The sequence below is a fragment of the Anser anser genome (assembly GCF_964211835.1).
Source record: "Anser anser genome assembly, chromosome: 1".
In the NCBI taxonomy this organism is placed as follows: Eukaryota; Metazoa; Chordata; class Aves; order Anseriformes; family Anatidae; genus Anser; species Anser anser.
Window position 1 is genome coordinate 157,169,506 of NC_139720.1, and position 27,577 is coordinate 157,197,082.

The 27,577-nt window shown below is 46.4% G+C and overlaps 2 protein-coding genes across 4 annotated transcripts in view; one reads left to right on the top strand and one right to left on the bottom strand.

Moving 5' to 3' along the window:
• DZIP1 (DAZ interacting zinc finger protein 1) overlaps nt 1-873 on the top strand; it is a 34,259-nt gene extending 33,386 nt beyond the window's left edge. For both annotated transcript variants that reach the window (XM_083822864.1, XM_083822863.1), the window contains one exon: nt 145-873. In XM_083822864.1, coding sequence (XP_083678990.1) covers nt 145-227 — 83 coding nt within the window. In that variant the 3' untranslated portion in view covers nt 228-873. The remainder of the gene's footprint in view (nt 1-144) is intronic.
• CLDN10 (claudin 10) lies at nt 850-15,753 on the bottom strand. Of its 2 annotated transcripts, XM_083822882.1 has the most exons (5): nt 15,469-15,753; nt 9,235-9,396; nt 8,991-9,072; nt 2,966-3,073; nt 850-2,247 (listed from the first exon to the last, which is right to left on the bottom strand). In XM_083822882.1, exons 1-5 carry the CDS (start codon nt 15,686-15,688, stop codon nt 2,133-2,135), a joined length of 687 nt encoding a protein of 228 aa, XP_083679008.1. In that variant the 5' UTR covers nt 15,689-15,753; the 3' UTR covers nt 850-2,132. The 2 variants fall into 2 exon arrangements, with proteins under 2 accessions (XP_083679008.1, XP_083679009.1); XM_083822883.1 differs by lacking the exon at nt 2,966-3,073 and having other exon boundaries at nt 1,865-2,247.
• Nucleotides 15,754-27,577: the final 11,824 nt, after the last annotated feature.

The following is a 27,577-nucleotide window of genomic DNA, read 5'->3' on the forward strand; positions in this document are numbered from 1 at the left end:
TTGAATTATCAGCATTGGTAATTTCCTCACTGGTAAAGCTGTGGACTTTAGGAAGAGATGTTTGCTCACATAACGTATGACTGTCTCTCATAGATAAAATCAAAATACCCCTAATTTTTTTTTTTGCTGTTGTTATTTTAACAGGCCTTCATGAAGCTGATAATACAAGCACATTAAAAAGCAGCTTAGTCACTGTTACAGATTGGAGTGATTCTTCAGATATTTAATTGCTGTATTCCTGATGGGAGGCACTGCTTTTGGGTTCTGTTGGGGTTGAAAACGTAGTTGAAAACATTGTGTTTTCTATTCATTTCTCATGTTGTTCATGTAAAAACAAGGGATACTGTATACAGAGCTCTTGGGTCTTTCAGTCCTGAATTTGAACAAGAATTTTCATATACATGTCACTTGCCATCACTACTTGGAAACTGAGGATTAATTCTTCCTTCTCGTGAAGTCAATGGTGAAAATCTTTTTGATTTCACTGAGGTGAAGACTTTGCCTCTAATGTTTACTTTAAAGACTGAACGTGGTCTTATAAGAAAGCCTGTTCACTAGTGAACAGAATTTACTGCAGAATAATACTTTATAAGATTTTTAAATGCATATTTTCTTGTATTTTATCATAAACTTTATAGAAAATTGTGAACAGTGTAAATACAGTATTTCCATGTATTAAAATGTTAAGTTTCTAAGACGGTTTACAATAAACACAAAAGGAAAAAAAAAAGGCCTCAGATACAAATAAAGGTTACTACTAAATACCTCCTACTTTTTTTCCTCTTGGAGTCTTTAGTTAATGTAGAAGCACAAAAATTAGAGAGAAAAAAAAAACACATCAGCCTGAGGGTCAGTACTTTCCTTATTTTAATTGAGCAAGTACTTCCATATTTCTGTTTTGTACATACTGCCTGCCTTCTTATAATGCCACAATATTATTTTGACTTGAATACAAAAATAAGGTAAAATAACTGTGAATGACTTTCTCACTCTGATGCATTTCAGATGGTGTCAGACATAAACCTGTCTTTTTCTATTGTGCTGTGCCATTAATAAGTAGGACCATCTATTGTTTGTATTTACACCTTTGCCCCAAAATAGCCAATGCAATGAAACTTCAAGGGTCCATCTGTTCAAATCGCAAGGCAGGCCTGAGTTTGTGTCTAAGTTTAGGGTCTCAGCCTAGAAACTATTTTGTAGTTATTCATAGGCTCTGATTTTATTTATTCACTCATTGTATAAATGTTCCCTCAAAACCCATCATGTTTCTAGAGACAGGCAAAGAAACAGTACGAGCGGAATTTCTGAACTGCTCTAACTAATTCAAGATTATCCAAACTGGTGCTGTTAAGTACTGTAAGCTTTTATTTGGTTAGTCCTTCGCCAGGTGCTTATCATCACACGTGCACTCTTCTTATGCCGTGTGAGGCTCTCTCTTAACAGCCACTTTCGTAACAACTGGCCCTGACTCTCCTTTGGACCTGATTAGACTGTGCTGCTGCTGGCTCCCCAAACCACATGCTTATTTTCGCTTTACCCAGGCTCTTGATCTTATACCTGTGGCACCGAATCGACAAACGTATTTTCTTACATCCCTAGCAATGTCAAAAGGAGATAAGAGCCTCGCCCCTGGCAATGTCAAAACAGATAAGAGCCTGCTGGTTCCCATTGGCTGTCATCACCTGGCAATGTGCTCTGAAAGTCCAACGTCACTTGCTGATCAGTGGGGAGACATTTTACATATTAACCTGCACAGCGTGACTCTCCTGTCCGGTACCGAACCCCTTTGAGAATCACTTGCAACGATGCACTACAGTAACTATGATGTGTGCGGTGCCATTCCTGAAGCAACTGACAGACTGCATCTGTAAATACCCTATTTATTTTTTATTTTTTTTTTAGAAAGCAGCATCAATGCATGATTTGCAGGTATAAACTTTACAATACCAACGTCAATCTTAAAATATTGTATAATAAAATTTACATCAATATGTAAAAAGCTGCAAGTTAGTATCTTAAAAATTCATCGTCTTAGTGGTTATTCCATTGTGTTTTGTGGGGGAGCAATCACCCTGAATGAAACATACAAACTCATTTTCAAAACTGGCTTTTTGGATCTTCGAACAGTACAATTAAACGTAGGCGTTCTTGTCAAAGTGCTTTGGTGGGGTTTTGTCTGGGACGCTGCTGTGAACCTTTGTGCGAGAAGACATCACAGATGTGGCTCCGTTATATGCATACCCCCTCCTGGAAAGAGAAGAGAGTCACTGTTTACAGCTCATCCCCCGGACAGGGAGTGTCTCTGCACCCAAGCGCTGCAACACCACAGAGGCAGGAGAAATGTATGGGAGCTTCAGAGCTCCTGCGGGGTGCAGGGGGACACCTTCCTTCTCTATGGAGTCTTGTTCTGGTTCGAGGTTTCAGTTTCCCCTCCAGCATCTCTCTTTGCTGTTCCCCTTTGCATAAACTTGTATCCCTCACTCACAGCCAAGTGAATCGGTGCCCGATCAGATGAAATATTTAGGCTGGGGCCTTGATGGACAGGTACCCCCTCGAGTTTTGCCTGTTCATTATCACCCCTCCTCTGCTGCTGGAGGTCCCGCTGCCACCACCACCGTCTGGCAGCTCTCTCACTTTTTATCTGATTTGGGATTAAACCAACAACTCTTCGCAACTCTAAGGTGACCTGACTGCTCTTCCTCCATCTGTGAATGCATTTTTTTCCCGCTGTAGCAAGTTGATAAATTATTTGTAACACAAGTATTTTTACTGAGACATTGGCTTTTCTTAATTACATTAAAGGTGGGAAGAGAATTACCCTAAAATCCCATTAATTTCTCTCATGCACGCAATCATTTTCTGACCTCACTGCGAAGTGTTTTGGAAAAGTAATCAAGCTGCGTAACATAGCAGGTACCAATGCACTAGTGTTGATTTCGTTCAGTAAGTGCAACTTGTGTTTTACCTTGAAGATTTACTGTTTTCAGCTATTGAGAAGCAGAATATACTGCCACCAATTATGCAGAGTGAAGCTCCAGCCCATCCAATGAATAAAGCTGCTCCTAATTCATACCTACAGGAAGTCAATAAATGCGTTTAACAAAGACAGAATGAATTTAACATTTTTTTTTTCAGAATAGAAGAACTACATTTTTTTTCCTGATTATTTTTTTCACTTGACACACACATTTTTCATTGCAAAATCAGCAGCTCTGACGTTCACCCAGGTTCTTTTCATTATTTCCCTGGTACATGAGAGGCAGACCTGTCCCCGAGGCACACTTCTGCAACGTTCACCTCCCGCACAGCCAGCCTCGCTTCTCCAAATCTCTTCCCAGTCGGAGGGCTGCGGAAATCTGTGATTCTTCGGCCCTTCTACACTGCACAGCTCCCGTCCCCTTGGACCATTTCAGATTTGTTCCCATTGTCCCCCGAGCTGGACCGTGGCTTTCCGTGAGTCCTCCTCTGAGGCTGTTGAGGCTGGGGACTTGAGCTGCTGCCTGCAACTCTCCTTGTCCTTAGTTCTCCCCTCTGGCTCTCAGCACTTGTCCCTCTCCCTCACTCTCCAGCCTGAGCACAACATGAGGTTTTTATACATATATACATATCATATGCATATGCAATATATAAACGCACACCTGCAAGATATGCACCCGCATGGAATCACAGAATAAAATCATTAGGGTTGGAAGAGCCCTCCAAGATCGTCTGGCCCAGCCATCCCCCTACCACCAATGTCACCCACTGAACCACGTCCCTAAGCACCACGTCCAACGTACATACACACAAAGCCAACATACACACGCACACGGATGCTGTAGCAGTGTGTACACATGCGTACGTGCACGTGCCTGTGACTTTCTGCTTCTCCAGTCCCTGCTGCGGGGCTCAGGCTGGGAGACGCAGCTCACCAGAAGCGGTCTGCTCCGCAGCCACCACTTGACTGCAGCCAGAAACTGCTCAGTTTGACCCCCTTGGTACGTCCCCCTCCCCTGAGAGGAGATGGTGGTGCTTTAGGAGCATTATCGCATCAGGGTAAGTCCAAGTTTTGAAAGCAGCAGCTGTAAATGAAGGAAAGTAAGAGGCAAGGGGAAGAGAGGCTTCCTTAAGGAAGCCTTTTTGTCCTTCGGGATAGCACAGGACCCTATCCCCTGTGCAGCCACAGTCGTAATTCAAGTGGATTTACTCTACATTAGTTCCAACTTTTGTTAGTAAGTTTATCGTGAGCTCTGCTGAGGCAGTCTATCAAAATCCCCGGCTTGACAGCCTTCCTGTGCAACAGAAGGAATTGGCAGCGGCATACTTCTGAGCTAGTTCTGACCACGCTGACCGTGAACAGCTCCTGTTTTGACATTAGTTGAAATACACAACTGAGAACACCAGTAAGCTGTCCTGCAAAACTCTTATCTTTATGGAGATGGTGCTGCGGAAACTGAAAAATTCGCTGGGGGTCCAGACACCCAGAAAATGATACAGCAAACTGTAGAATAGGTCACACAAGAGGGTGAACATTGGCTGGAGAACAAAAAGTCACTTTTCCGTGTTTTATTGAGATTTCACCCAGAGGTAAAGCACGGAGTTTTTTTTTAAAAGGCATACTGCAAAAAAAGCCACATGTAGAAAGAATATCAGTCCCTAGAAGCCGAGAACACCCCTAGTTCAAGTTATTTCAGGGACCTACTGCCAAAAAGAGACGGGGACTTCAGAACTCAGAGGCAGGCCGCTTGGTGGGGGCTTGTACCTGAGTCGTGACAGCCCTGTGAGTGCTCTAATGTCTAGACTTCCTTCTCATGTCCCATTCACACCATCCTAAGCAGAGGTTTTATTTATCATCCCTTGCTAAAGAAGGATCAGATTCCTCCAGACATTCTCCATACCTGATGTGGGATTTAGGGACCCAACCTGCAAATTAAGACGCTGGAAGCCACAGCTCAGCTGCCTTTCACCCAGGAAAACTCGGCCTCCAGCCCCTTGTTTGACTTCAAAATCTACCACACGTAGCTTTATTTCTAATTATGCTAATGTTTCTGTCCAGGTGCTACGGTTTTCACAAGACTGAGCAGATTTCTGTCTGTTCAAGATCTGGGAGCTCTCTGGCTGAAAGCAGGTACCTGCATCACCCAGGACCTCGTTACAGTCAGCATGCAAGAATCTTACGCACTTGACTCCAAAGAAGGTTTCTAAACCACGCGTGCTGAATCACAGCCCCAAGGTGCCCATTTAGCGAGCTGCAGAGGCGAATCAAAGCGTTGAACTCCAAAATGAAGGGGCGTGAGGCAAGTCCCATGCTGAGGATGCTGCCAGCGCACAGCTCGGGCACACGGAGCACGGTCAGACCCACGGAAGGCAGAGCAGAGCAGCGGGGTGCTGGAGGACACAGCTGGACACAGACCCAGGAAAGCTGCTGCTCTAGCAACTCCCCTGCCAGACCGCCTGCCTAGAAAGTGGGAAGCACCAGTTCATGTACACATCCCCATCCAGCAACATCAAGCTGTTGGCCTGAGGCTGGGGGGGGGAGATGCAGGGAAACCAATCGCCACCTCCCCTCTTGAACCTCTTGTATAGAAAGGAAATTGGGATTAAATTGGGTTTAATTGGGCACAGAAGGGTGACCTGGCTGTTGCCTAACAGTTGGGAGGCCAAAGATATGGGGTCCAGTCTTTGATCTTGGGACTGGTTGTACCATTAAAGCAGTACTTTAACACGCCTAAGCAGGTGGTACATATGGACCCTTCCTGGTGCCTGCCATACTGCTAACCTAAGGAGTTGCAGAGCTGGCCTAATTGGTCTCTCCTCCACACCTTCATATACACAAAAGACTTTTTGATTTACACTGGTGCTTATCGGGAATTTTCAATCGCATATCAACCTGTGTATGGCTCCCTGGATTTTATCCAATCCAGGTTATTTTTTGCAGTTAAGGAGCCAGGCCTACCACACCATCCAAATTCCAGTAAGTGCCGTATTAAAAACATCCTGCACCTTGATGCCTCTTGGAAAATAGACTAATACATGGAAATAGGCTTTTTTAGAAGAAATTTCTCTATTTGTTGTTTTTCCCCTCCCTTTTTATCATTACAACCTTTACAGGAAACGCAGTCTCCTGTTCCTATCATTCTTGCTTGTAAGAACTAGAGCAGCGACTCTCCCGGCGTGGGGCTGTGCACCCACGGGCTCCCACCAGTGCACCCAGTCTGCTGCTGCAGGATCACTGGGAAATCTCCAGGAAGTCAGGGGAACGAGGCACTGAGGAAGAGGCCGAAGGTGGTGACTGCTGGAGACCAGAAGAATTCAACAGCAGTGAACTGGGGACCATGTGGTCCCCAGCCACACGGACCCAGCTGGCTAAGAACAGATTTTTTACTCTAATCAATCCCAGGAGGCAGAATTCAGTGAGACACAAAGTATAATATCAGCACAGAAGGAAAATATCCTGGCTGTTACATAGGTCAGGACCATGAAGCAAACTTTCAAGCAAAGCAGCTGAAACTTTGTTAGCCAGCTAGATGAACTCCAGGACATTTGTAAATACCACGCCTAACTTCTCAACGAATCCATACAGCTACCCAGCGGAAACCCATATTTTGGACATCTAATTCTTAAGATTCATGGAAAATTAGGGCTGTGTGAATGAACTGTGCACAACTGATTCAGAGAAAAGACGGCTGAGGGGAGGCAATTCTCTATAAAAATGGAGGTTAGTCAGGTTAATTTGGATAAACTAACTCTATTCATCAGGAATAATGATAATTATAGAGTTCAGACTGTTGGAGGGGACAAAAAGGATGAAAACTAGAAAAGCTTTTATTAGAAGTAGTGAAGTGACAAAATAGTTTCCTAAGAGAAGCAGTGGGAGCAATGCTGGCGCGACAGCAGAACAGAGAGAAGCACGGAGTTTCTTCTCTTAGAGGTGTCTGAAGAAAAATGCAGTCCAGCTTGGCTGTGAGTACCGAGGCATCCCGTGCTGTCACCAAGCCTCTGCGCGTGTTGTTCCGTGAGGTGGAACAACACTTATGGAGCTGTTTTAAATCCATAATGCAACCTATTGTGTGGGAACATAAAATCCAGCCTAAGACTTCTTTCTAAGTAAGGTTGGCTTTAGAGTGTCCCAGAGGTGACTACCATTCCTCGCTACGCTACACGTAATTCAAAACCAGAAGTCTTTTGGGCACCAGCTTCAGGCAGATCTCTGATTCCTCCTGCACCTGTATATATTCAGGGCACCTCTTCCCCAGGCAGAAGACCAGAGGGAAATTCTGACAGCCAAAAGGATGCCAAACATCCCGTGTCATTAATTTTCCACTAACGGTATCTCAAACCTCTCTTTGACACCACCCAAATAACTTCAGGAGAAAATGTGCACCAAATAGCAAAGAGTTGAGGAACCAAAGCAGCGTCCTCTCTCAGTTGGGCCAGTACCAATTTCCACAGCATACCAGCAAGGCTTATTAAATGCTTCTGCAATGTATATCAAAGTAAGAGTTCCCAGAAGGCAACAAAATTAATTGCTCCAACGTATTTTATATTGTTTCAGAGAGAAAGTAGTCAAATAACACCTTTATCTTAACCTGAAACAAGATCACTGCATGAGCTACATCACATGTCCACCATGTGAAACTCCAATTACAACTTCTAGTATTGCTCTCCACCTTTATCTTTGCAGCCGGTATTTTTCGTGCCAGCAGTTGTGCTATTCTGGTTGTTCAGGAAAAAGGTAATTTCCGCAGATGAAATGTTTTAATATTCGACCTTTAATTTTTTAGACTGTTTTTCTCATTTGCTTGCGGTAAAACTCTGCCATGAGGTCTGCCTGCCCTTTTTGCAACAAAACAGTGTAGGAACACAACGAAGGAAAGGGAATTTTGGCAATCATGAAGCTATTTTTCATTGGGAACATTAAGCCTGATGAATAATTAACTTCTGGCTGTATAGCCAGTCCCCATTTTCTCCACAGTAGCTCACATCCTTGTTGCTTTTGGTGGCCTTTGGATCCTGTCCTTTCCTCCTTACGGAGGAAACTAATATGGACTTGTTCTCAAGAAAAGAGAAACTGTGTCAACCCTACTGCAAATGTGGATCCAACTGATGTTATTTATTCAGGCTGTCAGCTTTCTTTCCATCAAAACGAAAGGGAAAGGCTCAGGGCACCTTACTTGGGTCTCAGGGAAATTTATACCCAATGCCTGACATCCTCGGGGATCACCACAAAGAAAGCTTACATTACAGCCTATGTTTTCAAACTTGGTGGCTAAAATGCAAATCCAAAATCCCAAGATGGGTTCACGAATTGCTGCCTTTGAAGGTCCTGAGCATTCACACAGCTTTAAGGGGAGTCTTTAGGGATGCTCATTATTTCTGGTTTGGTCCTGCAATTCTATAAACACACACTCCCTTGTATCTAATTACACGTACAGCTAAAGCATTGACATTAGTGCTTTATGATTGTAGGTTATGAAAATATTTATGGTTCAAGTTAACAGTCATCGAGATATCAAAATCTGTCAGCAAAAAGTCCACAGAACCTGCGGAATGTCTTTTCAAATGGACTCTAGATTACACAGTGTTCGATACCTCTATGGAAACCACCTTCTATCAAAAGCTTAAAGGAATAATTTTCTTCCTATCGAATTATGTGCCTAACAAGCACCTGTCTTGTGAAATGCCTTCTCTGCATCTTTGACATAAACACAGACATAACTCCTGATTAACCCAATCTTCTCTGGGACGAGTGCTGTAGAGTCCTGCCAAGCCGTGATAAGCCTGGGCACAAAGACCACAGACCCATCACTTTACAGAGAGGTGTTAGCTCATGAAACTTCAGCACACAATTACTACAGTTGGAAAACATGATTAAATATGAATAAATAAAGCCCACTTTCCATTTCTACCCAACAGGCAAGCATCTGCTTTCTGTATATATGGGTGCTGGTGCGCAGCATGAAACTTAAGGTCTACTCTTGAAAGACTAAGAGGTATAGGAAAGTACTTACTTTTGTGCAATATAAGAAGGATCAAAGAACTCAGACGTAATCCTGTTTGCATACAGGGAACAACCAGTCATAGAGCACAGCCCTGAAAAGCACAAGACAAACCGTTCAGTGGAACCAGCAGAGGAGCTTTGGGCCTGACCCTGATGCGGTCACGTAGAATTAATTGCGTGTGGATTTCTGCCACAGAACAGCAGCTCTGGCATGACTCCGAATGCACAAACTTAGAGAAATAAGGTATATTTACCAGACAGTATGAAAATCAGTCCAGCTAAACAAGCTATTTTTGCTTTGGTCTGATCAGAACCGCCGATTTTTGTACACTTCATCCCAATCAGCCCAAACACGGAACCGAAGAACCCCAGGCAGACGGCGGAGATCATCAGTCCTCTGCAGGCTTGGATGTAACCTGCAACGAGAAAGGGTAAGGCTAACGTGAGGGCAGCGAACACAACGGGTTTTACAGTAGCTCCTCTCACCCTGCATAGCGTCTGGCATGAATTAATTACTGCAAACTGAATTAGATCTTGGCTGGTGTAATGCCAACTTATCACAGAGTGTATACTTCCAGGTGATGGCGTGATGATGCCACGTGAACCCGGTCCTTACGAAACACGCTGTGTCATTTGGGGCTGCAAAAACAATTGTGGCATTGGGCACAGTGTCCCCAGGAGGCTGTAACCCACTGGGTTTTGAAGAGCAGCTCCGTGTGGGACGTGCAGCACCTGCCACGTGCTGCAGAGGCACTCAAAGCAAGTCTCGATGTGCACAAGCCACAACGGCAGCAGGTTGGCAAGGCCTCATCTCTTGTGGATCAGCCCAGCAGGCCCTCGCTCTGCAAGGAAGTCAAGTACGTGCTCAGCTTCACGGAGAGCAGTGACCCTCTGAGACAAAGCCAGCTGCTGCCACGCCGGACCAGCGCCTCACAGCTGGATCTGGCCACACGCAGTTTTGCCAGGCTGCTCTGAACCGATGCGCCCGGGGGCAGGACCTTTCTGCAGGACGCCCGACCGCTCGGCCTCTTCTCCCTTCCTCCTGGGATTAAAATACAGTGATAACCACGTGGCACCATTCACAGGGCGGAACAGGGCAATCTCACACAGCCGAATAACCGTTTAATAAAAAATAAAATCATAATAATTTCTCTTTAATGATAAAATCATGAAAGAGAAATCTCTGTCTGGCTGGCAGGCCCCTGAGCTGCAGATGGCTATCACAGACATTTGGCCTTCTTCTGCACTCTTTTCTGGCATCCACTTTGGCCGCTGCTGGAGCAATACCAGCTCCAGGATGAGCAATCTGCTTGAGAACACTTTAAAAAATAATAAATAAATAAAAAAATCGCAGCTTTGTGTAATACGCAGCACACAAGAAGCTATTCGTAGGACTTAACGCCCCATTTTACCAATCCTACACAATCCAGGTGCTGGACCGTGTGTCTTTGGACACAACCTGCTGGCATTTGTCTACATCTGTCTGCACACATATAGAAAACCTTCCTCTACAACCTGCTGCTGTAGTCCACCTGCTGAAGAAAGAATATGCAATGAAATAACTGTAACTGTCATAGGACTCTCATGTTGGAATATAAACATCCTTTGTGTCCGCTGACGTGTCTTAACATTGTAATTACAATTATAATAGTAAGTCTGGACTGTAAGGAGAAACCTCCCTTTGCCATTGACGATAAATGAAGCACAGGCTGACAAGTTCAGAATTGGGTCTCACTACACCTAAATCTAAGATTTCTGATTTTTAGGTATTTACAATCAGGTGTAATAGCCTTTATCTTCCATACACAATAATATGTCTCAGTTTGTACTTTTTATACAAATTTATGTAATGTCTATAAATTTGTATATTCTTCTATTTTTGAAACAGGATCATGAGGAAACCTTCAGTTCTTACAGAAACACACCTCAGCCATGTTCCCTTGAAGTGTTACTTCAGCATTATTACCATGTTTAAGTCTTGTTTGAGCTTAAAAATTAGCCAGCTCCTTGGATACAAATATTTTTTTCTTTTGGTCTTTGGATTTCTGCTGTGCTGAGAGTATCTATTGCTACTTTAATGCAGTATAGTTTGATAAGCAAAGCTGATATTTGTCTTTAGCAGTGGTCAGATAACCTAGGATATAACGCCTCTAGTGGAAATGTTTAGTGGCAGGCTGCCGTACTTTAAAACCTTTTGAATCCACATAAAAAGCAATGCTTCCCAATGTTGTGGCAGAAAGGAGACAGCTCTCCTGGGAGCACAGCTTAGATAGGAAACCGCTGCTGTCTGTGGTCTTCTCCACTCACCACTGAAGAGCCTCCAGACCTGAGCCAGGAGCCATGAAAAGCGGCTCCCGGGAGGTCCCTCTCGAACCCCTAAACACACGATCAGAATCCTACACATCATCCTGTGGCACCCCAAAGGAGATGCCTTCACCTGAAACACCGCTCGACAGAACGGAGAAGCACCACCGGGTCCACACTACAGGGGCTAACTCGGACAAGATAGGAGAAAAACCCAACAGAAGAACTACAGACCGAAGATTTACAGAGCCAAACCTAAGACCACTGCCTGCCTAAGCTCTCCTAGGTCCTGTATAAGTCATTCTACTTTTTTGGGGGGACCTGCAAGAAGACAAAAGGTATGGGCACACTGAAGAGGGAACCGCTCTGCAGAGCACGCAGTCATACACCGTAAGAAGCTTCTTCACTTCTGGTGTTCACCGGACTGTACCATCAGCTGAGAACATTTCTAAGGCATCACTCACCCTGTCCTAACAGAGGAACCTACAACAGATCACATTCATTGCACCTGTTTTATTTAGTTATGTATTGATTTTCTGCAAGGGTTATAAAGTGAGCTTAGGGAACTCGCAGTAGACAGCCATATTGTGGTTACCTCCAATCAGGTGGGGCGACCACCTTTCTAGCCAAACTGGACAGGGCACAATTTCCTCAACAGCGAAATAAAACTATACTCCCGAACAGCTCAGCTCAAATTCCAGCAATAGCTAAAACTTCTGCTTTCGAGTAAAATCCTGTATTTTCACTCCTTCCCCCCCAAGCCCTCAGGCGAGACCCAAAGGCTGTCGGTAGGAAGCGGCGTTTAGTAGGATTTCAAAACGTGGCTCTTCGTTTACAAGACACAAGCCTGAAGACAGCAGCCTTGTTTTCTCTCATTAATTTTTGCCAGTAGGCCTGGAAAAGTTTGCTCGTACTACTTTTCCATGTAACGTATTTCCTATAGCAGCCAGGTAAAGCAGGAGACGCAAACTGGCGAGGAAGCTGTTATTTTTGACAGGCCCAATTTATTGACACTGTTAGGAGTTAATTGGCACATTAAGGTGCTGAACCATGAACATATTTACCCAGAGGTCCTCTAAACTTTTCTTTATGCCTGAACCTCCTAGGACAAACAGTAAATATTCACCCCAACCAACATAGCCCGCAGATGCTAGGAACGACGTGGCTGAAATTCAATTGTTGCTGAAGGTCAACGCACAGCTTTAAAATAGGTTGAGGGTAGTGAGACAGCAAGAAATGATTAACTCCCTCACCCAGAAATCATTTTCATTTGTAAGAGCACGAGCTGGAGCACTGCTCAGCTCTGCTGAATGAGTAACCTTCCCCACTAAATATTTCACCAAATTCCGCAGGCCAGCCAAGGCGGGACTCGTTTCAGCCCACCACAGCACTTACCCAACAGGCACCCATTTTTAACACAGATACCTGAAAAAATAATCGCAACCTGCACCCATAAGGCGGGAGAGCAGAAGACTCAGCTCTACCAGGCTGACTGGAACACCAGGAAACATAAAAGGGTGAAACCAACCTCAGCACCAAATCCAGTCCCCAGTCACTTGAACCTAGGTTAGGACTGACCTGGACAGCGTCTGGCTGCAACATTAATCAAACCTTTGCTTTGCTTCCTTGAAAGCAAGGACGTTACCTTGCTTACCAAGACTTACAGGGCAGGGAAGCTGTAAGAAGAAGGGGGAGCTGCCAACTTCTTCCCCCTCTTCCACCAAGGACCAAAGAGTGCCCCCTTCCCCAAAATGCGTTACATGTATTTGCGTCAGGGTCCGCAAGAAGCTGGTACCTTGTCGTGTACACGCCGACCACCCAAACGAAGCTCCAAAGCAACAAAAAGCCATATGTTTTAAACAGACAAGTAGACAAACATGTATTACGCATAAAGTCATGTTTAGCAGCATTCCACGAGAAACCTATTTCAAGTATTTTTTTTAGACAAATGTGTTTTGTCCTGCATTCAAATTAATCTTGCTATCACCTTGCTTGCCTCACTGCTCTCACGCTTGCCTCTCATGCTCGCCTCTAACGCTCTCAAAGAGCTATGGGGAATTTGTATATTTATACAGTACATACATACTCAGAAAAAAATCTGCATACTGTTACGGGGATCATCACTTTCACAACAAATACCTGCAGTGGCATCTTGCAGTCTGCATCAAGTGTAAAAGGTTACCTTGCAGATAGAGCACAAATTCCTTCCGAAAGCACACGCCCATTGCTTTTGTATGTTTTTCTAAGCTCTAATACCCTCTTTCATCCCCTAAGTAAATTTATGTTGAGCTGTGCTCTTTCGAAAGGTCACTGGATCCACCGCTGGAAGTACAGTCACGGACACATCCTGCTCTGGGTAGGAGGTTCCATCACCAAGTTTCCATCCATGGCCAGGAGAGCACAAAAGTAAACCCCAAATGGTTTCAGGTCCCACAGACTGCAATATCATTTTTGCTCGCGTACAGAACATGGGGGCGAGCCCTTAATGGGGGCTGGCCGGACCGAATGAGTGAAGGTGGGAATCCGGGCTGCACAGCCCAACGCCACCCCATGCCGCCAGACAGAAAGTGGCGTCGGGGAAGGGTCTCCTGACCACTCCTGACCCCACCTACCACACTGCTGATGAAGAAGGGGGGCCTTCTGCGCCCCACGGGACCTCCCAGTCCTGCCCTGCCATGTCAAGGAGTGTTTTTCCTGGGCTCCTCTTGACAGAGCTTACTGCTTCTGCTCACAACCTCTTTGGGGAGAAAGGGAAGCCAGATCCGTCCCTTTTTGCCCCTCCTGGGTCCTGCCTGAGGATGCTGAGGAAGCTCCCACGTTCCCGATCCCACAGACAGCGGGATTCGGCTCAGCCGGGTAAGCCTGTGCCAGGAGGAAGGGGAGGACAGGGAGAGGCTGTGAGGGCGCTGGGGGAGGTCAGGCCTCGTGCTGACACAGCTCACCTGGCCTGTGCCGGGGAGGGTTTGGGGGTGCATCATTCCCCACCCTGCCCGCCTCCCGCCCGCGCCGTGCCTGGGGGCCAGGACTTGGCCCTGCAGCACGTGGAGATGCTGCTGAGGAAGGCTGATGCCGTGCTTCCTCCCTCTGCTGTCAAACGCCCGGCCAGGAGGGCGGGATGAGGCTCTCTCCAGATGTGCCTTCTGGGCTCAGGAGCTCCGCCAGCTGCTTCCCTCCGCAGCCGCCGCCTCAGAAACTCACCTCCTGGAGCAGCGCAACCCGCAAGACTTTCCAGACCTGAGTCTGGGGGTGGCAATGCCTCTTCTTTTTTGGGGGGGGGGAATTTAAACGTCCCCGATCTTGCACGCTCTGTTTGCAGCTCTGCTCCTCCTGCTCCAAGAACGGCTTCGCCCCGAACCACAGAAGCAGCCGAACAACAGGCTCGGTGCCTCCGGAAGGTCACGCGCGGCAACTCCGCGCTGAAGCCTGGGCACTGCAGGCTGCCAAGGGGTCCCACAGCCCTACCGGAGGTGGGACAGCCCTGCCACCCCTCGGGGGCACCGGCAGAGCCCTCAGAGCCCCCTGCCACCGACGGGCTGGGCGGAAAGATGGTCCTGGGGTCGGCGCTCCGCCATCCTGCCCCACGGCAATGCCTGCGCTGCCCGCCCTCGGTGCGCGGACCTCTCCTGCGTCCTGACGGCGGATTAAAGGCTTAATGGCATTAATTTGCTTAACGATAACATTTATCCCCGCGGCGATAACATTAATCTCCGCCACTGATTGGCTTCGCACTTTCCTCTTCCGAGCGGACCTTTCGCACCAAAATCCGCCCTCAGCCTCCTGTGCCCTGCCGGGGCTGTAGGTCCGACTTGGTTTCAGCCCGCACCGCGTAGTTTTTTCACTCGCGACCCCCCAAAACGCCCATTTACCCCCCAAAACCCCTACTTACAGCCGCGCGAGCCCCCCCGCACCCCGCGGTGCTCCTGCCGGCACCGCAAGCGCTGCAGGCCGGGGTGCCGGGTGGTGGCACCGCACAGAAACCTGGAGAGGGCCCCCAAATTTCCCCCATACGCTACGGGGTCGCGCAGCGCCGAGCCCCCCCCGACCCCCCCTCGCCCCCGGGGCTGCTCCCACGACATGGGGCGGCCCCGGGGGGGGTCCCGCCCGGCCCGGCTCCCCCCTCCCCGCTCTGCCCGGGGTCGTTTTTGATTTTTTTTTTGGAGGGGGGGTCGTCGGGCGGCCCTGACCGTCCAGCGCCAGCATGGAGGGGAAGTCCTTGCAGTTGGAGACGCCGGTGGAGTCGGTCACGCAGGTCTTCCAGAGGTTGGCCCAGAAGGTGGCGGTGGTGATGACCGTGCCGTCGATGCTGGACACCTTCCAGTAGTCGGTGGGCAGCGTGGAGGAGACCAGCACCCAGCCGGAGATGGTCAGCAGGAAGGCGACGATCTCCGCCGACGTGCTCGCCATCGGGCCCGCCGGGGCGCTCGGCGGCGAGGGCGCGGGAGCCGCGGCGGGGGCGCGCCGGGCGGGGCGGGGCGGGGCGGGGCGGGGCGGCGAGGGGCGGCGCTGATTGGCCAGCCGCCCGGCCCGCCCTGCGCCCCGGACACGCCCCCCGGAGGGGGGCGGGGCTGCGCGTGAGGGGAGGAGCGGGGGGGAGCTGCGAGGGGGGCTCCGCATCTTCTCCCGCTGGTTGTAGGGCCGGGTGCGCCCATGTAGGGTCAGGGGCACCCCCTTGTAGGGTCCGGTGCACCCCCTGTAGGTTTAGGTGCACCCCTGTAGGGTCAGGTGCGCCCATGTAGGGTCAGGGGCACCCATTGAAGGCTTAAGTGCACTCCCTTGTAAGGTCAGGTGCGCCCCTTGTAGGGTCAGGTGCACCCCCTGAAGGGTTAGGTGCCCCCCCGAAGCATTAGGTGTGCCCCCCTGTAGGGTCAGGTGCACCCCTCTGTAGGGTCAGGTGAACCCACTGAAGGGTCAGGTGCCCCCCTTTGTAGGGTCAGGTACACCCCCTATAGGGTCAGGTGCACCCATGTAGGGTTAGGAGCACCCCTGTAGGCTTAGGTGCATCCCCTTGTAGGGTCAGGTGTGCCCCTGTAGGGTTAGGTGCACACACTGAAAGCTTTGGTGCACTCCCTTGTAAGGTCAGGTGCACCCATGTAGGGTTAAGGGCACCCACTGAAGGCTTAGATGCACCCCCTTGTAGGGTCAGGTGCACCCCTGTAGGGTCAGGAACACCCCCTGTAGTGTCAGGTGCACGCTCTGAAGGGTTAGATGCACCCCCTGTAGGGTTAGGTGTACCCCTGTAGGGTCAGATGCACCCCCTGTAGGGTTACGTGCACCCACTGAAAGTTCAGGTGCAGCCCCCTGTAGGGTCAGGTGCACCCATGTAGGGTTACGTGCACCCACTATAGGGTTAGGTGCACTCACTGTAGGGTTAGCTTCACCCCCTGTAGGGTTATGTGCATTAATCCCACCACAAACTCACTGGCCTGTGAGCAGGGGCCCTTTGAGCAGGGCTGATTTGGACTTTCAGACCCGTTTTTGGACCTTCATGCCCCTGCAGACCCGTTTTTACTTAAGAAGCGTGAAGTGTCCTCAGTGTACCTGAGAGCCCCGTGCGGTTTGGCCCCGGGGTTTTCTCCTGTCTATTCTGCCACGGCTGCTCCCGAAACATCTCTGGGGATATTTGTGTTACTAATCCAGTCGTTACCGTCTTTCTCATCCAAAATCAACGCAAGATCTTGAGCTTCTGATCTCATCTGCGGTGGTGCAAACCCCAAATGACATCATGCGCGGCTGAGTGCTGGCTCTGGGTTGAAGGTTAGCAGAAGCTGCAATAGATACTCTTCCCCCGTGGCATTTTCTTTGCGTTGGCTAGTATCCGCAGGGATTAGGCGTTGGAAAGCATTCCTCTGTGGGGCTGCGTTTGTGCCCTTCTTACATCAGCTCTTCTCTCCCGTGCAGCTGCAAGATCCTTGGTCATGCTCTTAGCTCATAGGTCTTCAGCTTCGGGTTTTCCAGAAACCACATCCCCTTTTCTCCTCACTGCTGTCCAAGAACACAGTAGGCACATACACACATGCCCGTCATTCCCCTCAACCTCTGCCTCTGTTTTCTTGCCACCTAGTTCTGGCTTTCTTAGTTACTTTTAACTTGTGTGGTAGGGTGAAAGCCTTTGCTTTGTTTCTTCCTCCCATGCTTTGGGACAAGCCATGGCTCCAGAATATTTATAAATATGACTGATTCCTGTTCTTTTCTGTACTATTTCTGTACTACATTGAGCAGATTGTTGCATTAACACTATTTCATGCTCATTCATTTGCCTGAGTGTGTATTCATCCCCTCAGACTTGGGAAGAAAGGTGCTCACAGCTTTTCATACGAAAACCAACCCTTGGGGTTCAGGTTTTGTTGCAAGTCTGGCTGGCTCTTGGGCATAAAAATGTGTTGTTGGTGTTGTTATTTTAAGAATTATTACTAAGTGTAAACTACATGTATTTTTACAATCAGAATTCAATACTTGGATTTCTGCAATGCACAGAAGTTGTTTTACTATGTACAGAAAGGGTCCTTCCGAAGCGGTAAGTCTGAGATACAGGATATTATTTTAGCTTTTGCAGGATCAAAATCACAAGCAGTCATTATTGCCTCATAAGTTAAACACCAGATGACAACACCATTTGTTCTGTAGCCAGGATAAGCAGACTAGGGTCGTCATGCCTTTGTCCTGGAGTAATTTTTCTTGTAATTTTACCATGCATAGGTTGGGCAACTTGAGATTGTTTCCTGGCTCTGCTGTGTTATGATTTTCAAGGTGCCTAGAGCACTTGTGCAGAAGGAAAAAAATAAAAGAAAGAAAAAAAAAAACACTTTATTTTTCTAAGGCTGAAGGACAACTTCCTTGTTTGCTAGGATTTTCCTGGGGATTTGAATATCGAAAAGGTAAGGCGGCCTCTCAGGGAGCACAGTCAGGCTTGCGTGAGAGTCACACCTCGGCAAGGTCAGATCTGCTGGTAGTGGTGGATTTGGGGAATGAACCTCAAACTGGCATATGTGTTAGAGGAGGTGAACGTGACTGTGAAATGAGGAAACTCACAGTGTTCTGTGTTGCGTAGAACAAAAGTGCCGCCTAAAACAAAGAGCAGTTAGCTCCTCTTCTCCAGAGGAGAATAAACAAAGGAATGTTTCTTGTTTTCCTCTTCTGTGTCACCTAATAAAGCCCATTATAGTAGGAACATCTGTTAATAAGCACCAGTCTTTGCTCATGTTGGATCACCACCGTTGTTTCTGTTGAGCTTTGAGAAATTAAATTAAATTAAATTACTGTCCAGATCTGTAAACCATCAGGACAAGAGTGACTGTAAGTTACGCGGTTCATCTATTATGTAAGTAAAAGTAAAAAATTAATAGGAAGTGACAAGCCAGAGCATTTTAAAGGAGTGAAAAATTGCATTCCAAGAGTCAATAAACTTTCCTCTCTCCCATTCTGTGCGGTGCGCTTGGACATTAGAGACTTTGTTTCTTGACACCAAGATTAATGCAGCATTTCTCTTTTTTTTCAGCTTTGCTTAATTTTGTTGGGGAAAGAAAAAAAACACCGTGTGTTGTTCCCTGAAAGTTTGTAATACAATGCTTTTAAAAATAGATATAACCTGTTTAACAAACTGAGCAGGAAATTTGAAGAAATGCATCTCCTACTTCACTTGAGGTGCATTCCACCTGGCAAGCAGCACAGCTGCAGCCCTCAGTAGTGCAGAAGCCGTCTCCACGTCAAATAAAGTTTCGCTAAATGGGGGCCGATCGCCTCGTAAAGGGGGGGAAACTTCCCGACTGATTTTTGGAGCGTGGTCCCGTGCGATGGGATTTAGAAAGGATTCGTGAAATAAAAGGCTGCTGCATCTAATGCAATTTACAAGGGTTTAATCAGGGAGGGGGGCAAATAAATGCCTTTCCAAAGCAGCCCGTTTTCAGAAGTGATCCCTGCAGTGAGCCACAAAGACTCAGGGGCTGAGTCCTGACCAGTGGGCTGAGCTGCAGCCCAGGCTGGAGACCTCGGTGTTCCCACAGTGGGAACACTTTGCCACCCAGCCCGTGCCCTGCCCCCGTACACCGGGGCTGGTCTCTGCCGTTTTCCAAATGCTTGGCAGACCTGGGCACAAGTCGTCCCTCGTCTTTCACAGGCACCCACCTGGAAAGCTTCGAATACAAATGACTAGAGAAAAAGTAAGTGGTTGTGTTTGGAGCTGGGGGTTGGACTGGGTGACCTCTGGAGGTCCCTTCCAACCCAAATTACTCTATTACCCTACGACTGTGCCGCAATAAGCAAATAGGGTAGCACTGGGAGCCCTAGTTTGGCTTACTGTAGCTGTTCTGAGTGGAGCACCGGTGCACTAGTGATTACATATTACACGTTATGCACAGAACATGATTGCTTCTTTACCCTGCTACCCTGTTATTTAGCCCACGTGCTGAAATTTCTTTTCACGGATATATACATTTCAGTTCACAATGGCAGTACATTTGACAACTTTCCCAGCTGTTTACATGGTGAAATTTTTGCAGCGGTCATTGCTTTTGAAGGTATGTTGGACAGGCCAAAGAAAACCCGAAGTGGGGAGCATGGCACCAAAGCCCTTAGCTGTGCCCTCGTCGTATGCTTCCCGGGTCTCAAGACTTGGGGGCACCACAAGGTGTGGAGGAACAAGAAGACCCCTTGCACACAAAGTGAGCAGAGGCACTGTCTGGCACACTAAAAAGCTTGAGTACATTTGATCCACTTGATTTTTGACAGGACAATGCCCTCTGAGAAACGGAAGAGGAGAGGAACCTGACCATGTCCCTCCGCACGTGCATGCATGCTTTCATCTGCATCTATATTTTAAAGCCTGGTTTCCCCCTGTTTCTTTTTTACATCTCAGATCTCATTGCTGTCAGCTTTACTTGTGGTTCCCCAAGCTCAGCAAGCTTCAATTTGATGTGAAGTCTCTCGTCTTCACCAGAGAGCTGCTTCTGCTGCAGGCAGCCCCCTTCTCACCAGAGGATTTTACCTGCTCCTGTCGAGTAAAGTCTGTCCAGCGTTTATATTTCACATGCACACACCAGTTCAGAAATGAAGTCGAACCAGTAGGATTAAAAGAAGCAGTATCGCTGATAGATCAAATACACATTAATTTGAGCCTCAGTTTATCAATTTTTTAAAGTCTGTATTGATCAAAAAAAGTCACATTATTTCCTTATTCCCTTTGTTTCAGAGTTGCTTGAGCGTGTTGATTTAAGTCAACTTTTAACTCCGCTTTGTCACCATGACCTTTTTTGATCCCGGCCAGTTTGCTCTCAGATTAAGTCACGCTACAGAAGCTGCTTTCCTTCCAGGTTGTGGTTTTTGTGCTCTCGGTTAAAAGAAACCATTTGCAGCCACTGGCAGGGAGGACTGTTGTCTAATAAACAGCGGGGCCGGAGAAAGTAAACCACAGCTCCCTCCTTGTGACACAGCCCTTTTCTGAGTAAATACGGCGCCACTGTGGGAATCGGGGCGAGGAGCTGGAGGGGGTATGGGACGAGCTTCCTTTCAATAAAGATACTGGTGGGAAGGTGGGAAGCAGCCCCTCACCTTCATGTCTCCCCTTCCTGCCAACTGGGGCAAATTTGTGCTGAGGCTCGGCAGGGCTGGGTACAAAGACCACGGTGCCACTTGTCACCCCTCACCTCTGCTCCCCGGTGGCTTGCTTCTACCTCCTCCCAATGGCCTTTGCCATGCCCTGCTCTCACATCACGTGCTGTCATCACCTCCACCGCTGCCTCCGGTTGCTACCATCCCCCCTGAGCTGGAAGCACGTGCTTATCAGCTCTGCCTGTTGTTTTTCTGAGAACCTAGAAGGTTATAAAATCCTTGCGCTCTTGATCATTTTAACTTGTTACGCTTAATAAAGTCACACAACTTCTATCATCGTGTTGTGTTTTTTAAAAGCTGGAGGTATTGATTAGCTCCTCGGTGAAGACTGCCTGCAAAATAAATGGGGATTCACCGGGTAGGGAGCATGTGCACGGGTTGTTTGCAGCAAGGGGTCTCCCTATTCCTCCACGTGGTGCCCTCCTGATGACTCTTGGGAAGATGGTTTGCCAGTGCCTACCACACGTAGTAAATGAAGCAGTTATGTTAGTTAGGAGAGAGTTCATTTGGATTTCTTATTTTCTCTGGATCACGGTCCAGTGTAGCCAACCAGACATTCGCCAAGGACAGCACACAATGTACTCTGCTTGTTATGTTAATGCTTTCATGCTCCCACGGTGAAGATATTTTTCTTTTATTATATTACCGTAGTCCTACCTTGCCATTGCCCTTGTAAAGAAATAAACCTTTTTCTACTGATAGTGTATATGATAAAAGATATGCGCTGTGTTTTTCTGGTTTTTTTTGCTTTCTTCAGGTGTCTCTTAACAACTGACTCTTTCTTTGAATGGATCATTTAGTTGCTTGTTTTAGCTTTTTAATTCATTTTAACTTCAAACCAGGTGAACTAGGGCAGAATCACTTTTGAGAGATTTAGCATTACAATTAATTATTATTTTTTTATGACAGAAATTAATTTCAACATTTAGAAAAGGAGATTTTTTTCAATAGTTTTGACTTATGTCCAGCTTGTAAACGAAGTCTACAGCACTGTATAATATCTCATGTATATGGTCATTCTTTCTGATTTTGATGCTCTTTTATTTGAATTCAAATATTGCACTGCACTTTTTTCTTTTTTTTCAGTAAGCAAAGCTATACAATGGGAGAAAATAGGGTAGTGAAGCAGTCTGTGTACTTTGTGTCAGCTCTGTGAAAAATTAGGTTTTTTTGTTTGTTTGTTTGTTTCCCATTGTCTGGTGTGGTTATTTTGTGTGTTATGGCCAAGTATGAATCAGAAAACCTTCCAACAACAAATTCGTAGATTTCAGAAGTCTCAGGTCGATTTTGGTTGTAAATAGCTTGAAAAATGCCAGTGAAATAAAAATGCTAGCAGTTGTCAAACAGTGAGAATGGAGACATCAGTGCTTATTGTAGTGACAATTCTTTTTTTCCCCCTTTTTTTTTTTTTTTTCCTCCAGCAGGATAGTGCACTATTGTCAAAAATTACTTTCAGTGATGTCTGAGGATTAAGAGTTTATTTGGAAAGATGGCCCAGAGCACTTTTCATGTGGTATTCTGGGAAGTACGGGAAAAACCTGATTCTGTAAAAGAAGGATAGGACATAATGTGGCACACAGAAGCTACAAGTTTGCTGGATCCATTAAGGAACCTGACATAAATGTTACAATTAAAATGCAGAAAGTGTTTGTGTTATTGCTTGGTATACAACTAATGCACTTTCTTGACCATAAGTGAAACCTACAGCGACTGGTTTAGGCATAGGCATCGGCGTAGAGGTGTTTGTGCGCAGGCTGGAGAGCGGCAGCATGCACTGAAGCCTCATTAAGCTGCTGTCCTGTGCCAGCCATTGTGCCCCAAGTGACACGTCACGTGTCCCGGGCTGTGACAATATTGATGTTGGGATCACTTTCCTGAACCTGTTTCAGTTTTCTTCCCATCCAGAATAGGATCCAACCTCAGGCTGTCAAGCTGCTGTAGTGCCTTGGATGTTACTCTGATCCTTTTGCTGCCTGTGTTTTGCAGAAGTTTTTACTCAGGCCTGTCACAGCTGTTTTCCAGCCCTGGCAGGGCTGCAAACACCTCCCCAGGCTAAGGTTTTGCAAGCACGGCCCAAGGCAGCCTCCTGCTCCTCCACACAGCCAGGCAGCGGCTGAAGCTTCTGGGGGACACTGGCCAGAGCCACCTGCCATAGACGTTATGCCCCAGATCTATGCGAAGGGGTCAGAGAAGTGAAAGAAAAAAGCCTTCTGAGGATCAAGTTTGAAGTATAGCAAGAAAAAGTTGTGCTTAAAAGAAAGGGAAAGTGCAATCCTTCCCAGGCCTCACTCCTGGGGCTGCACCAGGGCACTGGCTGAGCGGCCTCCGCTCACCCCTGCCACCAGCCAAATTTTGTCCTGGGCTCGGATGGCCCTTCCAGGCCTCCCCCCTAACTGCACACGTCAAGTTACAGCAGCAGCAGCTCAGCTTGCAGGCATTATGAGCCCTCACCCTCTGCCCCCCTCCAGCCATGGGCCCCATGGCCCAAGGCTGCACCAGGCCTCATGCAGGCAGAACCCTATTTGCCTGGTGGGACGCGTGGGTGCCAGTGTGTTTCATGGATTTTTGCAGGGACCGGTGGCATCCTTGGACTCGCTCCTTGTGGCTAACAGTCACTTTTCTCAGCTATCTATTTGCTTAGACTCTATAGGGCTGTATGATGCCCCAAGGGTGCTCACACCCTGGGGTTGGGTGTTGCAGCGACTTTGTGGAAGGGGAACGTTGGGAGGAAAAGCTGGAGAAACTTCTCTCCACAGCTGCCAGCTCTGGGGTTTCGGGTCATTTGAAAGCCACAGCAGGACAGTATCAGTCATCTGTACGAGCGTGTGGAAAGGCCAAAGGTATATGACTAGTTGCTGCTGCACGGGCAGCCCTCAGTTCTGTGTAAATAGACCCCCTTTTGGATATTCAGCTAGTTATCTACCAAATGGTCAGTACAAGGTGGGCAGCTGTAAAGTAAAGCACATTACAGCTCATGCTGCAGACCTTGCCCTCCAAACAAAGCTTGGACAATCCAGTCGGCCATGTTTTCCGAGAGGGACTGCAAGAGGTCTCTGTTGTTTGTGCTGTCCCTCAAGTCGAGCCCTCTTCTCCAATATGCTTCTCTGCACGCCATTGTCTGTTGGCTTGTGAGGAGGCCTCTGCCAAGTTTTTCAGGCGTGGAGTTAAGTCATTCCCTTCTCATTTTTAAAGTGCCATGGTTAATTTCTAATGAGACATGCCTTTGAACTTCTGAACTTTAAACTTACTGGAGGAAGCCCTCTCAAGTAGATCAAAACCTGTAGCGTTGCTTTGAGCAATGATTCGTGCCACATACTAACGACGTCAAGAAATTATCGCTAGTCCTTTATGTGGCACATGCATCATTGAATATATTAGAATAGAGTAGAATAGAATATAATATTTCAGTTGAAAGAAACCTTCAAAGATCATCTAGTCCAACTGCAATATGTATTAATATATATGAGTAAATATAATAAAGTCATTAGACTAGTATGCGTGTCCCTGAGAGCAGAATTTGCCCTGCAGATTACCAAACAGACTGAAATACAAATCACTGATCTTTACCAAATGAAGTCTGTCACATCATAGAACAAAACGCATGCACATATATATGTGTTTTTGTATATATTAAAAGAATGTGGTACACCTTTTTACACCCTTGACCTATATCAAATATCTCAGAATCATAAAGAGAGATCGGGGACTTATCAAAACTGCTATTTCCTTGATATAGGGTCAAAATTATTAACCAGCAGCCCCACCAACTACTGTTTCAACTTTTCTTAACAATGTTGTATGCATACACAGCTCAATAAGTAAGCATTAGCACTACAGGCTGTTAAGGGCAATTCATAAAATAGCAAGAGAGAGAGAGAAAAAGAACAATTTAGGACAGGTATTGGAGATCAGAGTAATACAGCCTCACCCTTGGCAAATAAAAATATTATTTTCCTTCTCCTTACAGAAATCCACACTGGGGACCACAAATGGCACCCGGTTATAGGGCTTCCCCTTATCCACAGAATTTTTTTCTGCATTAGACACTCCTACATACCTCTATCAACCACCTGTATGTCCCTAGGATTTTTTATTACATGGCCAAGTAGGATGAGCATGCAATAATTACAGCAATTAATTAGCCTTATCAGGAATTATCTAGATTTACTCTCAAGCCAGAGAGGTATTTCCTTCATAGTTTCACCTTAAAAAACACTGACCTAAAAATGCTTTTTCGTCTACACTACTAGTGTGCTTGTTAGCAAGAACTCGCTATAGTGTGTTTAATGTTTTAGCAAAGGTTTCCCAAATGAGCCATTTGTGAATCGTGGGTCATTGTCTTTCAGCAGCTCCACTCAAACACTAGGTTATAGAGAGGTTTGACATTCTGACTGGCTTTGTTTGTGCAACAGATGGGATTTTTGTAATGGGGAAGTAAGCTTCTTGAGTAATCTCTATTTTCAATAATGCTGTAGTAGCCTTGAACTGAGGAGGTGTTTCTGAGGTTCTTTTCTGTTTGGTTTCCAGCATTTGATGCTGATTTCACTTTTTTTTTTTTTTCTTTTTTTTTATGGCAGCAGTCACGCCTGGCTAGATAAGATATCTCAAGCCCTTCCTGATATTCAGATGGGCAATAAGCAATAAGGATAGTATTCAGCATTTCTGTGGGCATGTTCTGTAGCGTTGCAATGCAGTATTTTTCACTTAGTGTCCCATCACCTTCAGTGACCTTAGCTCTACTGCCTCAATATGTTTGTAAGCTTGGGGGTACCCAGAGATTTGATGGTAGTTCTGTATAATCACTTGTCTGTCGTCCATGAATTGGGGGAAATATTTACTCACCAGTAGAGCTTGCCAGATTTTGTATTAAAAGGATGAAGTCGCTAACTTATATAAATTTGCTGTAGTCCTACACTGTCCAGAGTCTTCCTTCAGAACAGGCAGCTGTTGGTTTGCACAATTATTTCTGCACTGTGCCTCCATTGATTTAGGTTTCATTTGAATGATTTCTGCTCATGACCAACTCACTAAACAGTTCACTCCCCAAACCAGTTGCCAATGATTCTTTCTCCATTATGAGCCTGAATCCTGATGGGCTTTATTATTATTTTTGAAGTATTGAAGGATGAACACCATAAGAGGTAAGTCAGCGAGAGATTTAGTTTGTTAACATCTTAATATCAGAGTATTTTAATGTAGGTGTAAAGCAACTGTGAATGCTGTTTCTTCAGCTCACAAACCCTTTTTCTGACACCCATTTCAGTATAAATCTCTAAATTGTGATAGTAAGGGTTGACCTTGTCTTATGCACTAGCATGCTCATGAATTTCTCTTAGACTTTCTTTTGTTGTTTCTTAAACTAAGACAATACCACTAAATAATTATTAGCTATCCCTGTTTGCTCAGAGCAGTGGTGACGTTAAAATGAGCTTGTGTCCGGGAAACAAGCTTCAGATGGGAAATCCCAGAGAAATGCAAAATATTCCTCACCTTTGTAGGCTGGGACAGAAGGAGGGCACACTGTGTAACCTCCCCATTTGGCTGGACCATGGCTAGAAACATGACACTCGTTTTGCACCTAAGCATGCAGACACCTTCACAGAAATGTTTTTGTGTGATGACTGCTGTGTATATGCTTAAGGGGTAGGGTTACATCTTCAAGCTGAAAGCAACTCTTTGCGAATACATAAATCACAGAACTGCCGTGTTTGATGATTGTATCATCTCCAGTTGTAGTGATACAATCTACACAGCGTATATATCTCTGAAATGAGTCATTATGTTGAATGACGACCCATGCTTGCTCATTTTTTGTGTGAACAGTTACAAGGAAGGCTTGACAGTAAGGGCTTACTTCAAGCTTTCAACCCCTGCTCAAGATCTGCTGGTCTGTGGAGTTTAAAGAGCACTGGCAAAGGCCAAGTGAAGTGGTAACAGGGATTGATATTACATAAATAAATGCAGCTATTGATCTGTGTGATAGAAGGCTTAAGTAACAGTGCGGTCTAACCACAGTGACGCTTCTCTTCCTCTGCCAGGCGATTTCATCAAAACTTCCCTAGCACCTCTGCAAGGCACCCTTGATCTCGGTCACTTATTGCGGCATTGATAACAGCCCCACAAATGAAGTAATCAGAACTTTCCATCAGTTCACTTAAATTTACAATGAATATTATGTAATATGATAATTGGTGTTTGGCAATAAGGACAGTAAGGGTAATCCTCTCCCAGGCTGCCACTGCAGAGCATTACGTGGCCAACGCAAGAGGTGGGATTCTCTCGAACTTAGATGTCCCAAATGCAGATGGCTCACATCTGGGCTTGTCAACCCTAATTCTTTTTACAAGGACAGAAGGCAAACAGAAGAGGAATGTAAAGCAGGTCAGGTGAATCCTACCCCACGTGTAGACACCTGGATTTTGGGATCTAGTTATAAGTGTCTACACATTAGATAGATGTCCATGCCCCACAGGGGTGAATGGAGCTCCAGGCAATACAGTCCAAGGAGGCTGGAGAGCTACTCAGCCGAACGAATATAAGGTGAGATGGATGAGCTATGAGCATGAAGTGCCTGTTTCTTTTTACGGACTGTAAAGGGAACCAAGACTGACTAATTCATACATAGTCATCTATACTATAACTATATAACATCTATACATCTATACTATACCTGTCACAGGACAGGAGTTA